The sequence below is a fragment of the Calypte anna genome, chromosome 1 (assembly GCF_003957555.1).
Source record: "Calypte anna isolate BGI_N300 chromosome 1, bCalAnn1_v1.p, whole genome shotgun sequence".
Taxonomy (NCBI): domain Eukaryota; kingdom Metazoa; phylum Chordata; class Aves; order Apodiformes; family Trochilidae; genus Calypte; species Calypte anna.
The window spans coordinates 96,645,514-96,661,389 of record NC_044244.1 but is presented as its reverse complement, the minus strand read 5'-3'; the positions used below and the strand labels follow the sequence as shown (position 1 = coordinate 96,661,389).

The following is a 15,876-nucleotide window of genomic DNA, read 5'->3' as shown; positions in this document are numbered from 1 at the left end:
AGTCCAGTTTGATAGGGGATTTTTTTGTTTGTTGTTTTGTTGTGGGGTTTGTTGGTTTGGTTTGAGTTTTTGGCTGTTTGGTTTTTTTTGTTTGTTGTAGGTTGGTTTGTTGTTGGTTGGGTTTTAAATTTAAATTTAAGCTGTGCTCAGTTTATTGAAAAAAAATGAAACCACAAACAACCACATCAACTATATTCACTGAACTCACTAAGCCCCCCACTGATCCATGGAAGGAAGATAAAAAGTGTCCTTTTCAAACAGGTAAATTTTTTAATTAGATGTCACCAGGGACTTGCTCAAATATTCTAAAAATCTATTCCTTTACAAAGATATTTATCAGAAGTTCTATAGTAGTAGGTTTTACTTATGAGAAGACTGCCTGAAGTTCTACAATGGACTGTCTACACTACTATTGAAAGCAGGCAAATGTTGAAATTCTGCTCCTCACATTTCTTTTACTAAAATATTTTGTGACCTGATCTAAATTAGTGTCACCAGCCACACTCCATACACATACATATCCTGTTATGGGTTAGAAATGACTTATTTAAAAGCAATGACCTTGTCACCATTTGGGAACTTGGCACTCATCTTCGTAGAATTAAAGATGAGAACAGTGTAGACAGATGCTAAAGATAAGGACCTTCTGGAGAAGGCTTCTCCCCCCCCACCCCTCCAGCAGATTAATCAAATCATTCCATAAATGTCTGAAGTGGCCTATTTTAACTTAAACATTTACAGTTAAGATTGGTAAGTAACTTTAAAACCTATGATTCCCTTATGCTTCGTTAGTAAAGCAAAGGAGGGAGTAACTTCATTAATAAGAAATAGGTTTTGCTGCCTAGCCTAGTGCATAGTGCCTATGCATTGAAAAATTAGCTCTGCAATCTTCATAGCCATGTCTATCTACAGACAATCCAACATTTGCAGCTTCCACATGAACAAAGAACTGCAAAATTATGCTCTACCATGCAAATCCTCATATTCCCCAAAACAGACATTTATGAACAATCAAACTAACAGAATCAGGTAGTTTGAAGACAACTTACAGAAGACCAGCAGCTTTTTAAACTCACTGATGGAATGAGAATAAAAACATCAGCTGTAACATGAGGGTACTGTTCATGCCTCCCACATGGAATATTCCAACTTAATTACATCTTCTTTGACAAATAAACCATTTTAAAAATACTTAAGAGTCTTTAACACATTAGTTTTGTCATCCAACTACACTGAAAGGACACATTGTGATATGTTAGATTCAGTTGTGTAGGTACCACGGAACGAAACAGAAGTGTCAAAGATTATTAGTGAAGTTACAGATTACAATGGGAACAGTTCCATATGGATGAAGTCATCAATGAGGATTGATGAAACTCGTGAATCACGTTTCTAAATATTTTTTTTCTTAAAAAAAAAAAATGCACTCAAAAGTAAATCTGTCTCACAGGTAGAGAGACTAGTCCAACTTCACATGCCTGTTTTGCAATCATATTTTTAGTATTTGACAAATGCATACTTATTTCTTTAGAACTGACCATGTAAGAGAATGGTAAAAATAAACACAGAGATTTGTAAAAATAAATAGAGAGCAAACTCACATTCTGCTTTGCCAGTAAGAATCTCATGGCTTTTCAGAAGATTCCGAGTTACTACAGAACCATAGGAAATCATCTTGCTAGTAACACCAGTGCCAAGAGTAACCAGTAGTAAAAAAATTTTGCATGCTAAAGAAAAAATGCAAAATACAATATTTGCTTTATGGAGTTTATATTTCAAAGAAAATGGTGAATGGAAAGTGTTATAAAGACCTGTACTTCAAAACCAGAAGTGACCAGTGATTATACAGGTAAAAAAAAAATCTTAAGATTTTCAAAACATGTTTAAGTATCCAGGCTTTTTTCTGTTATGTTAATAATTATCAACACTTCTCATCATTCACACCACTTATCCCTATAATAAGCACAGAATATTCTACAGTAGATGAGCTCAGTAGTTTTGCAATATAATATAAAAGGTAAATTTAGCAAAAATGAAAAACCTAACCTGCTTACACCTCCAAATTATAGAAAATATTAAGTAACCATTCTGCATTCTCATACATTGCTGCATAATCACCATACTTGAGTTGCATACTTTTTTCTGTTCTGTAACATAAAACCAGCTCTCATCCTTGATTGATTATTCCAAAATTTCAATTTATCCATATTTATCACTGGGACAATTTCATGCACCATAACAAAAAGCACAGAGATAAAAATGCATATTGAGTAAGCATTTCCAGAGCGTTTGTATGCCTGCCTTTGTTTCAGCAGATTCCTTTGTTTACCTAAGCTGATTTTCAGCAGAAAAATGAAGATTTTTTTTTTTCAGTGTGTTAATTTTGCTGATAGGAGTCCTGAAAATATAGTAGCATTACACAAATGTTTCCATTTTCCTAATTTTCCTAGTCTATACAGGATTTCAGTACATTTTGTAACTACTCATTACTGTTTTCTGTTAGCATCTGGTATTTCTGGAATTCAAGGTCTGGACTGCAACAATTCAAAACCTTAGAAGCACAACTCTGACTGAAATCAGCATTCAACTAGAAATAACTCTACTGATAGTTGTCATTATATATGTCTGTACTAAGTTTAACAACTGTGACATCTGACAGTTCAAAGAAAGGATTTTATACTCATGGGCAAGTCATTAATAGTTATGAAACAAAACTGATAAAACACAAAAATTTCTCTGCATATGTATTTAGTTTAACTCACTTAACCTAAGGCTACTTACTGTTCAATATGCTTAATTCCTGAATGATAGGCAGTAGTTCTACAAGCAACACAAAAAGATCACCTGAAAGCCATGGTTGAAAGGAACAAAAATTACCAAGATAGCGACAGGATCTTGATCTCAAGAAGCTGCAAAGACAAAGACTACCTGTATATTCTCTCATTTTTCATATCAGTGATGTAAACATTGTTTTCATCTTTTAAGGTCACACAATACACGGTATCTGCATTTCAGTCACATATGCCTATTCCTAAGCATCATGAAGAGTGCAAAACGTTCATGTTTCACTCATTGACATCATTTTGCAGTAGCAGATAAACTGATTGTGCTTCTTAGAATAATTAAAAGATAAAGTTAATTAATAGAGAAAAAAAAAGAACAATTCAGCAAGAAGGGTTACAAGAATGGAACCAAGTAAGTCTAAAACCAACACCTTTAGTTTTGATCCATGGGGCACAGAAGGACAACCATCTTGTCGAGGTGGAATGAACAACTCCCACTTCCCATATTCCAACTTCTTATATGGATGAGAAAATGGATTCCATTCATCTGCAATACAAGAAATGATCCAAGAATATGTATCTTAAAATGTGTCCAATTACAATTCATATAACTATTTTCCATATTTTACAGAATAAACTTCAGTGGCAACAGACACAAATACTTTTATATGAGATACTACCATACACGTTTCAAAATGGGTTTAATGGCATGCAAGATTTTCACTAGTGTTGGGTTAGTGCAGCCATCTTTTGGAAGCAGGGAGGCCACAGGAGTGGCTCCTGACAGAAGCTGCAGGAAGCTCCCCCCGTTCCAATGCTGGCTCTGCCTCTGGCCAAGTCTGAGAAGATATGGGAAGGTGGATGCACTCTGCAAGAAACATGTTCAAGAAAGAGAAAATGAAAGTTGGGGAGAGGAATAATAATAAAAAAAAAAGACCTGCAGAACAACAGAGAAGAAGAGGAGGGGAGAGCAATGCCAGAGTAAAGAGGTCAGTGAGGAAAGAGGGGGAGAAGGTGCCTCGGCAGAGATTTTCCTGCAGCCTGTGGCAAGATGTCAGGATGTCCTCCTGCAACCCATGGAGGAGCATGCTGGGGAGATGTGGAGCTGCAGCCTGTGCAGGATCACAGAGAGGGGCAGCTGTGGATCTGCAGCTGTGGACCCTGCCCCAGGGAAGCTGACTGCTCCTGAAGGAGAGTGTGACTCTGTGGGCACCTCACACTGGAGCAGTCTGTTCCTGAGGAAATGTACCTGGGAGGAACAATTAATTTTGGAGGGCTTTGTGAAGGACTCTACTATGAGAGGGACCCCACATTAGAGAGGGGGAAGACTGTGAGGAGTCCTCCCCCCTGAGAAGGAAGGAGCAGCAGAAACAGCGTGTGGTGAACTGACCCTAAACCCCCAACTCCTCATCCCCCTGTGCCATTGAGGGGGAGGCAAGTGTGAAGTAATTCAGACATGGAAAGAAGGGAGCACAGGGGAAGGTATCAAGATGTGGTCTTGTTCTCTCTTTCTCCTGGTAGATTAAATCAATATTTTCTTCCCCAGTTGAGTATGTTTTATCCAGTAGTGTGACTGGGGAACAGAAACCCCTCCCTCCTTGTGTTGATTAATGAGTCTCTAGGTGGATTTGTTCACCCCATTCCATAGTAGGGGTGAGCGAGTGGAAACCTGGTTGATCCCAGCTGGCCCTAAACCAGGGCAACTAGAAAACCATAGTCCAACTATAAGTTGATAATGATTAAATTGCTTTTACTTTACCTACTTCAAGAAAAAACAAAACAACATGCTCCCCCAAAAACACACTACTGATGTTAGTACCACAAAATCATGGTGGTATGAAAATTAATAGCTGAAAAGTAATGCTTAATGTAGATTTAAAACAAAAAATCTCACCACCCTTAAACACTCCAGAAGAAATAATTATTACAGCACTAAGCAAAAAACTAAGCAGCTGTTGACTCTATAGAGAAATGGAGAAAACAACCAAAAAAATAACCTGCATAAGTTGAATGGTTCAGTCAGGTTTGAAAATGCACATTGCTCACTGCCTCTTATTTGGAGAAGTTGGTGTCCTTTTAATAGCACTCATTAAGTATATAAAATAAGAAAAATAAAAGGGGAAACTGCAGACAAACTTATAATAGCTAGTAAAACAAAGGCTACAATGTTATTAGCATCACCTAGATTCAGTGGGATGGCTCCTAGGAGTGGAGGTTGGGAATGAATCAATAGAAGCTCTAAAGTGCTCAGCACAAGAAGGACATGGACCTGCTGGAGCAAGTTCAGAGGAGGGCCACAGAGATGATCAAAAGGCTGGAGCATCCGAGTCCTGTGAGAGCATTTGGAATGTTCAAGTTTGGAAGAGACCTTATTTCTCTTTACAACTACCTGAAAGGAGGTTGTAGGGAAGCAGGTGCTAGCCTCTTCAAGTAAGTAACAGGACTAAAGGAAATGGCCTGAGGTTGCACAGGGGAGGTTTAGACAAGATATTAGGAAAAATCTTTACTGAGGAGTTAGGCTCTGGTACAGGCTGCCTAGGGCGATGGTAGAGTCACTCTTCCTGGAAATACTTAAAAACCATGTAGATAAGACACTTATGGATATGCTCTAATGGGCCTAGTGATATAGATAAATATTTTATTTATTGGGGGAGGAGGAGTATCTTGACAGTTGGATGCAGTGATCTTAAGAGTACTTTCCAACCATGACAAATCTGTAATACTACCAACTCTTCCAACCTTCTCTCCCTCACAAATATATCATCTTCATTGTCTTTTCTGTGAAGCTCTTTCCTATTCCATCATCTTATTATAATGCATGAACTAAACAAAATATATCAGGTGATGACTTGCTAATTCCATGCAAAATAAAAAGTTACAGGAAAAGTGTTAGGCCCAGCATCCAGAAAACTCACTTGGGGAAACTGCCTGAAACTGATTTGATTACATACATCAAGAACACTGAATTCTTACCTTATTCCAAAAAAAGTCTCATGACCCTAGTTACAACAAACTCTTCCCTCTACTAGTGGGGGAATGCCTACATGTCTAAAATCATTTAAGCATCTCTGCTCTCCATAAGCAGCTTTAACAGTTCTGCCCAAGTTGCTTACACATTCCCCTCCACTTCATAAGCAGAAATCTTCTGTTCTGTTAATCCTTCCTCTTCTCAGCCACACTCCTTTAAGACTGGGTGCCCATGGTTCATGACATAAGAATAAATGCAATGCATCTATCCCAGATGGTCTTATTTAAAACCATTGTTTACTACTTACCCCTAGAGAGGAACTAATTTAAGAAGGCTATAATAGAAAATATTGCTTTCCATTAAATCAAGTGGGATAAAATTTAAAATGCCCTGAAAATTGAAGGCTTCCTTCAAAGAGCAAGCAGCTCAGGCTTCTCTCAGTTTTACTGCTCAATTTTCAGATTTTTCAGCATAACATAGCAAAAAATGCCTAGGGGGAAAAAAACCAAACCAAACAAACCATTAAAAAAAACTGAATAGCAGACCATTGAGAAATTTAAAATAAAAATTAAAAGAAGGGTAATATTTTTGTTTGACAGCAGAGACTTAAACTCTAACAACAGCTACAAACAGAAAAAGGCTAAGATTACCAGCAGAAGTTCAAATAATCAGCTTGGATAAGTTCTATGGAAAAATGACACCTGGCCACACACAAAGACAAGAGCTTCTATACAAAAGTCCAGGCCCCAGATATGTCTTAATACAACACAGAGGACATCTTGAATTGCCTGGTACTTTTAGTTACTCATCTCTGTGATTAGATCTCCCCAAACCATCCAACTATTTAAACATTACATCCTGCCTCAGCAACATGAGGCACAAGGGAACTTCTTGCTCAGAACTGCACCCTTAGCATGCCAAATAATCATGAACTGAGCTTTAATCTAGAAATAAATTTGAAGCTATAATGGCTTAGATTCTACCATTTGTCATTAAAAATCAATTTAAATGCAGTAATTCTAGCTAAATCTTAAATCAAACAGCAAGTATTAGCCATAGAGCTCTTAGGCTCACAGCTCAATTTGAAGTTTCGTTTCAGAAATTAATATTGCTCTTGCTTCTCAAAGGAGAAAGGACTTCTTGCATCATGACCAAATCATTCACTTGTTCCAATGTAAGAGATGATACAGCAGTGCAGTGTTGTAAATATATTCTCCAAAGTGAGAAAACTTCATAAACTGAGGTTGAATTCTAAAGTGCAATAATCTCAACTCTTAGGGGAAAAGATGCTCAGAGAGAATATGGTGTTCAGCAAGGATTCAGACAGGGTCCTTGATAAAGATATCAGGCAAACAGCAGTTCAGACAAGGGAAGGGACATCAAAAATCCCACTATCCTACAAAATACTCTTATAACATTTCCTTGGAATACAAAATCAGAACAAAAATTGAGATACTATCTAAGGACACTATACTGTCATATACACTAGCCAATTGGGCCTTCCTTCTACATTGCTTGATATCCAACTCAGTCCAGGGTTGATATCCAGCTCAATAGCAGGGTCATTGAAATAATCTTAAAAATTGAAATAATGCTTAAAAACAAATTCTAACAAAACCAATTGTCATTAATTCTCAGAAAGGATGTCTCCCTAGATATTAATAGCAGCTTGTACTTCAGTCTACTGCCTTCAGTCACCTGCAGCCACGGAAGTACAGCACTATTTGACTTTACTTGTGAAATCTAGGTTGTTTTCTATAAAAACCTTTGAAGAAACTAGCAAGAAGTTGCAAGAAGTTCATATCATAGTAGTATCAAGAATCCATTTAGGTAAAAGTTCTGAGTCAACTACAGAAAAATAAAATCATACTAAGATATCAGAAGCTTGCAATAAGCTGTCAGATATCCAAATAATGAGGGCTGTGACTTAAGTTCCCCTTCCTTCACACTGAAGGAAGCCTGTAGGAGTATGAATAACAAACCTCCCACCAAAAACTAACCTGCCCACTCTTTCCCCTCTACCCTCCAGCCCAAGCAGAAACCTTCCCCACTAATACAAGAAAAAGGAAGCAGAAACAAAAACAAACAAATTCCAGCATATTAGATCTAATGTTACCTGGGAAAGAGGGAGGGGAAACAAAAAACTGAACAAAAGAACAGAAATCACAAGTATACCAAGGAATTATATCAAAAACTTACTTCCAAATTAGCGTGTGCAGGACTTATTCTTTCAAGTTCCTTAAAGCCAGTAACTTTTTTTTTTCAATTAAAATATTGTTTACAGGTAACCCAGTGAGACTTTGTGTGGCCAAATACACCTGAGTTTTCCAATGCCCAAACAAATTCTCCGGGTTACCCTTAAAACTTGCAGTTCAGTGACTTGTTTTGAAATACTTGATTGTGAAGAAGCAGTAAACTGACAGTATTCCACAGTGTTATCACAGAGAGGTTTTAAGGTAGCCATGATGTTGATACTTGTCCCAGGAATTCAGCTAACTGCCACATACATTTGTTTTACTGAGATGCTAAAAGTACCAATTGAGAAATTTTAATGGGTTTTGGATGCTTATTTAATAGTTTACAGATAAAGCATCATATCGGAATACCAACAGATATAATCTTTTCCTTTCCAATTAGAGTTTTTAAAGAGACAGAACTTGAACTCAAAAGCATTGGGATCTTTAATTTGTGTTTTCTCATTCTCTAGTCCAAATATGAATTTGCAGATTTGTGGTCTATTACTGGATTCTAGCTTTTTCCAGAATGCTGTGATACAAATAATTGTTTTAGAAATAGCAGCTATCCCATTCATTAGAAGCATCTCCAAATGAAGCATAAGAATACCACAATTTGGGTCAAAATCCCAAAACAAAGCTCTTATTGTTCACTATAAGGCATAAAATTAATTCACAACTTTGCAGGACTGATGTTTCACATGTATATAGTTAGAGAAATAAATTATTCATGTTTCTCTTGAGCACAGTACATAATACAGCTATTACCAACTATCTGTTTAGCTATAAATTCTGAAAGGCATTCATGTTCTTTGTAACTTAGCATGGACTTGTAATTATTTTTCTACTTTTTGATCCTCAGAAACTTACCAGATTAAATAGCAGGGACTAGTATTTTGTGTCATTAGTTGAGTCTTTCCAAACATTTAAGAGATTCACAGACAATACTTTTGTATTAAGTAAAACATTACAAAAAAACACTGCTATCCATGTGCCTAGAAGTGAACTAAAGAAATAACGCATGATCTGTTTTTATATTTTATATACTGTACTTCAGTTTAAAACCTAAAAGAGCTGCTTTAAGTTCCATGTTTGTTTCTTTGTGAAAAACTTTGCACTTCCCCAAATGCTTTAATTACAGTTCCTTTTATAAAAAAAGATGAGTTTTATAAAAAAACCTGATGTTCAATTTAAATACAATATAATCATAAATTTAGTTTGAGACTTCAACCTGTTTGAAAACTTAAAGAAAGGTTAAAGGGATTCAATTTTAATTAAACATATCTGTAGCAACCTGAATCTAAATCTTAGGGTTTTGCAACCCAATTTCTCATCAGAATATTATTAAAGCTCATCTGAATTGAATGACAATCTTTCATTCCTCTAGGCTGAGTACATTATCTTCCCTATTGGGAATGAATACTTTAGTATGACTGATGAATACGATATAAAGGACAAACGCAGTTTTTTCCACATTAAAGTGAATTTCTTTTTAGTCTTTTGAATTCTTACTGCCACATTTCATTAAAATTTAGATACAACAGCTCTAGGATATTAGCCCATAATTTCTGCTTCATATGACTACTACATGAAATATTTCAAATGAAGTTTAGAAGACCATTCCATTTTTTAGGTATTGTTCTCTTGTACATGTATACTGCCCCCTCCAGCCCAACAAGACAATTTATAAGTTTTATCTTCTTTTTAAAATATCAGGTTATTAATTTCATTAGAAGTCTGTTTTTAAAATATCAGTTTATTGAAACACATTTAAATCAAAAATTCTAGTCTGCAACTTACACTATTGTATCTATCAAATCACAAAAAACCTTGAGCAATGGGTGGGGTCGCAGAGAAGAAGTGTGAGGAGAATTTTCTTTGGTTTTATACATATGAAGTTGAGCGATTAAAATATACTCATCTCGGTGTTATCAATTTTGATAGTTGGCATCAATATAATTTAGCAATAGGTGAACTACATAGTGATTCACTATTCAGTTTTGAATCAGGACATATCAAATTAAAATTCAAGTACTGCACTAACCTAATTATCAATGTCAACATTAGACATTTGTAATTAGAGAGTAATAGACAATTGTTTATTACTCTTTAATACCCCCAAAGAGAGTAACTCAAGCAAAGTTACTCTATCATTCACTAGTTTAATCATATCAAAATAGTGTTGCACTGACTTATCTGTGTCTTCTGCATTACAAATAAAGTATTGTTTTAAGTACAATCATAGTCTACAGATTCAAATTATGCCCATGAATAGTGAACATAGATTGCCTCATTCAGTTCTGAAAGAGAAAATAAGAATCGCTGACAACTAAGAGCTGTATTTTAGGACTTTGTTTCAAAATTGATATATAGTATGAATAATTAAACTTTTTTTGTTCTATTTATAGAATCATTGATTGGAAAAGACCACTAAAGTTATCAAGTCCAACCCTTAATTTAGCACACTGCTAAGTCAACCACTAAATGTTCCTGAGCACCGCATCCTTTAAATACCTCTGGCGATAGTGACTGAGCCACTTCCCTGGGCAGCCTCCTGCAGTTCCTGACAACCCTTCCAGTAAATTTTTTTTCCTGCGATTCAATCTAAACCTGCCCTGGAACAACTTGAGGCCATTTCCTTTTGTCCTGTCACTTGTTATTTGGGAGAAGAGATCAATGCCCACCTTGCTACAGCCTCCTTTCAGGTAGTTGTTGAGAGCTACTAGGCCTTCCCTCAGCCTCCTTTTATCAAGACCAAACAACCCCAGTTCCTTCAGCCATTCCTCAAGATTTGTGCTCTAGACCCTTCACCAGCTTCCACTGCCCTTCTCTGGACATTTCTTCACTAGCATCTCAATGTACTTCTTCTAGTGGGTGGCCTAAAACTGAGCATAGATTTTGAGGTGCTGCCTTACCAATGATGAGTACAAGGAGACAAACACTTCCCTACTCCTGCTGGTCACACACCTCTTGGTACAAGCCAGGGTACAGTTGAACTTCTTGGCCTCCTGGGCACACTGCTGGCTCATATCCAGCTTGATGCTGACCAACTTCCCCAGGTCCTTTTCCTCTGAGCAGCTTTGCTGTAACCTTTCTCCAGGTCTGTAGAGTTGTTTGGAGCTCTGGTGACCCAAGTGCAGGACCTGGCACTTGACCTTCCTAAGCCTCGTATGAATGGCCTTGTCCCATCAACCCAGGTGCCTTTGTAGAGCCTTCCTATCCTCAAGCAGATCAAGACTCCCACCTGTTACTGTTATCTTTCTCTGCATACAGCTTTGCAGAACCCTAACTGTAGAACATTAGGAATAATCTCAGGTAGTTTACAATCATTCAGAATATAGCTGCAGTGTGTACAGACAAAAGAAAATTTACTGCCTTATAGGTATTAAAAACAGTAAGTAAAAGATGCACCTAATACTGACCATACAAAAGAAACACTCATGTTCTTAGGCCATTGAGACATGAAGTAAAAGATTTAGTTCAAGTTATAAAATGCCACTATGCCAGCAAGCCATGACACAAATTTTTTTACTGAGAATGTCATCATTGCTACAAAATTGCCTTTAAATGAAGAAGGTATAGTTACAAAACACAATACAGGAGAAAAGAAATATTCCTAAAAGTACTTACTGAAGTCACCTGCGAGAAACACTGCTTCTGCTCCTGGTGCCCACTCTTTGCAATATATTCCACCATCCAATAACTGGTTAACTCCAAAGTTTTTGTAACTTTTTGAAAATTTATCAAGGCCTCCTTCATTTTCCTCAATGCTCTTCAAGTGGTTATAAAACAGAGAATACCTTTCAATGGAAATAAATAAGATTTTTTTAGAAAGTTTCTTAAGTGTCTTTAACAAGTATAAGAGCATTAAAAACCACAGACTGCCACACTCTATCCTAACACTATCATATCAGGTTCATTGTTCTCTACAGAAAAGAAACCCAACAAATAAAAACAATGTAGTTTTTCCATGGTTGTTACACAGTGCAGAGTTGAAATCTTCACATTTATCTGTATTTTCTCCACTTCATGGGAACAGTTTCCACTTTAATTCTAAGACTACAACTCCTGATTGACAGTCAAGAAATCATTGTGTTACTACACAACAGGACAACTTCACACTCTGAACATCCTGGTATTCTTTATTCCATCTTATTAATATCTGGCATAGGCCTCCTACAGAGATTTGTATAGGTCTGCTGCATCCCTCACAGCCAGTTTTAATACACCATCTCAGGATGCTAAAAATCTTGCACACAGCATAAGAGGTACAGAGAAACCAATCTGGTACTTACAAAAAGCAGCTCTCTCTAAAGAGACCATCAGTAAGACTTTGCAGTCCCCTGACACTGAAGTGATTTGGGAAACAAAATCAACACTTCATAGAAGTAATTATTTGGACCATACTCTACTTAGCCCAGTAGGACTTGAAACATCCCAAACCTCTACTGTAAAAATTTCCCATTACAAGCTTTGAGGTGTTAGAAGAAACCCCATGTCTCTGAACATACAGAGCTCTGATTTGGTTTAAAGTTGTTTAGAATTGGTCCTTAATCAGCTCAAAGTACAGGATTAAAAAACCTTAACATTACTAGTTTGTTTACTGGTTATTTTGAATACTACAACTTCTTTCAAAGGGAATCTCCTTTCATATTTTTTTATTATGAAGATTGATGCTCACCTTTAAAATGGCAAGATTTGGAAAATGTCTCAAGATACTCACAAACACACAACTTTGACTGTCCACCTGCACTATTCTTTTAAAATTTGGTCACGCACATAATCCTCAGAAGTGCATAACTAACTACTACTGCTCTGATAATCAGTTTCATTTATAGTGCTCAAGGGAGAATATTTTGTCAGATTTCCAAGAATAAATTTAATTGCATATATACATAAACCTAGCTGACTTAAGTTTTAACCAAGTGCAATCACAGAAAGATTTATGAAGTATAAATACAGAAACATCAAGCAAGTCAAACAGCCTCAGAAGTTCAATATACAACATCTGATAAAGGGAAAATTACTCATTACTGGAGGATTCCCCTTGAAAAAAGTATATTGATTTTTATAGCCTTAAGATTTTAAGGCTACCTTTAAAATATGTCAGTAATATTGTACAAGACCATAGGGCTATCTGCAAATTCCAATTCCTCAGCCATACATAAACTCTTTCAAAATTGCTGCCTGTCACATGTATTATTTTCAACTACATGTGCTGAAGCAAGAACCCTTTTCCATGTGCTGTAGGTAACTGTGTTGCAACTCCAGAAGATCTAACTGAGGAAATTAATTTGACATACTTAAAATACAAAAAGGTTTTGGAATAGCTTATCAACTTAAAAATTAGCCTCCCATGCACACACTTGGTACAAACACATTTTCACAGCTTAAACGACACCTTGGTTGGATGTGGTATTTCTCCATTCAGGAAAAAGTGGTACACTTCATATCTTTAAGCAAAAGCCAATCATTCAAATCTTTGCAAGCTAGAGAGAAAGGAGATGACCTATTAATAGGGAAGAAAAGCAAGTCACAGAGAAGGGCTGTAATCTCTGTAAAAATCTGAGACCAAATTTATTAAGTGGGAAGGATGAAAATGGACTTTCAGAAAGCAATTATATGACTTACGTCTTTCAGAAAATTCAGACAGTAACACACACATTGAAAGCTTTGGATTCTTGTTACAGAAGCATTAGGAGTCCATCTACAGTTTCACTTTAACTTTTAGTAGATTCAAAGTTTAGGCAAACAAAAAGACTTCAAATATTTAATATGTGAAATGAGCATGAGCATTATAAGAGACCAGTCATCACTTTGCAATGGCAAGCAAGATTATATGCTAAACTAAACTATTTTTTTTGGAGTATGCAGGTCAACAAAAGAAACAGATCAGAAAAGTTGTCTATCAGGGATGTAAAACATGATTACAATAATAGTTTTTTATATAGGACAAATTTTGAAGAAGTAACAGTTTTAGGTATACTGAAGTAAGAATGTTGCTTCAATTTGCACATATGCAGTCTGCCTGTGAGAATTCAAGCTAATTCAGGTATCACTGCTACATCATCATTGCAGAAATCATGATTATTGAAACAACTAGTGCTCTCAGTCTTTTCAGATTATATTCTAGAAAGCATTCAGTTTCAATTTTATTTAAATCACCTTCTGAAATTATCAAGTGCAGGATTCTAGTTTGCCCAAAGTTCATAAAAAACCCTCGTGATTCTGAAATGGAACAATTACTTGTGCTGTGAACTACTCTAAATTATCATCTCAGGAAATGAAAGAGAACAAGGTTACCCATCAGAGTTTATAAAACAGCAGAAGCATAGTCCTGCTACTGCTTAAAGTTAAGTCCATGCTCATGATTCAGATATAGGGAACTTCAGGTTTTGCCTTCAAAGAAATTTTGGCTTTCATTTCTACTTTAACAAAGCTTGTTAACCTTCTTTTAATCTTCCAAAGAAACCCCAGGATTATACACAGAAAGTGGCAGGGAAAGGGTTTTTTCAACCAATTCCAAAGACTTATAATGTTCGCTAATAGCATACAAGTGTTAAAGAGTTAAGACACTAGATCAATGAGACTGCATTTCATGATCCTCTCTTAACACTTAGTTACATCATATTCCTTTACACATACATACTCATATGACACATGTCAGGCAGACTGTGGACACACGAGACATGTCACAGGTGAGACCACCTCGTAGAATTCTGAGCATGTGAAAGAAGACAAGACCAGCATCCAGAGATACAAATATCAGGACAATAGGCAGACTCTGCCTTCATGTTTTTCAGGTCTTCACGGCTTTGAGTGTGAAGTGGGGAAGTTCTACTTCCCCTCATGAATGCTGACACTGAGGAGATACTACAAGGCAAAAATTGTACCCAGGTAAGACTTGAAAAGTACAACTGTTACCTTTGGGACAAAAAGCTAAATACAACAAAACCAGAACCCATAGAACTTCAGGTATGGAGAGGTCTGGAGAGACTGGAAGTTATACACCATGTCCCTTACTACAGGTAATAACAAAGGATACCTCACAAGTGCAGACAGCATAAGGAGGCTTCTTTTGGTGCATTTCTTGCTCTAGGACTTATTATCAAAAAGCAAACTTACCAATACTACTCCAACATCCATCTCATATCTGTCAAACCTACCAGAATCAGGTGGGTTTTTTCAGACTTACTTACTGGAAACAAAGACTTCACAATCTTGGTATTTCCCAAAGGACACCTATGCCTGGCTTGAAACAAGACAGAAGAGTACTTTTACATCAGCATATATCTCCCTTCCTCTACCACCATTTCACTGTGAAACAATAATTATCGTAATCTTCATTTGAAACAGAGTCACAACAGTCTTTTCCTATTGTTACATCTATAATTTGTAACACAGCATTGCTTCAAATCCTATGCTTTATATGCAGCTTTGTTTAAACCCTTACAATGGAAGTGTAGGAATTGGCTGACTTTCCATAGAAGCAGGATTAAAACATCAAACATGAATTAGTACAATGGCTATCCAGAAAACAAGTATCTTGCCAATAAAATGAGCTTCATAGTGAAAGAGTAAAGACAATATTAATTCAGAAGCCACTTCAAGGTTTTACATTTGAGGTAAGCACTTATTCCTCATATTTCTATCACTAAAACAGCCTCAAGTGTTTTGTCTTACAGATACCAGGAGGCCTAACCCTTATTCAGTAGAAGTACACAGTTATCAGAGAAAAAGTCAGCCTGAAATCTTTCAATTCAATGCAAACCTACATAGCTCTTATCCAAAGAAATAACATTCTATTTATTTGGTAACCATGATACATAAACCCCTGCTGTTTCTGTAGTTCCTATCACCACTGACTTCATTCAAAAAGCATAAGTTACAA

At 36.4% G+C, this 15,876-nt stretch overlaps 1 protein-coding gene across 1 annotated transcript in view; it reads right to left on the bottom strand.

The window, feature by feature from the left end:
* Positions 1 to 15,876, bottom strand: part of GBE1 (1,4-alpha-glucan branching enzyme 1) — a 149,446-nt gene that overhangs the window by 106,789 nt on the left and 26,781 nt on the right. The window contains exons 2-3 of the mRNA XM_030444095.1: positions 11,616 to 11,785; positions 3,215 to 3,330 (exon numbers count right to left, since the gene is read on the bottom strand). Coding sequence (XP_030299955.1) covers positions 3,215 to 3,330; positions 11,616 to 11,785 — 286 coding nt within the window. The remainder of the gene's footprint in view (positions 1 to 3,214; positions 3,331 to 11,615; positions 11,786 to 15,876) is intronic.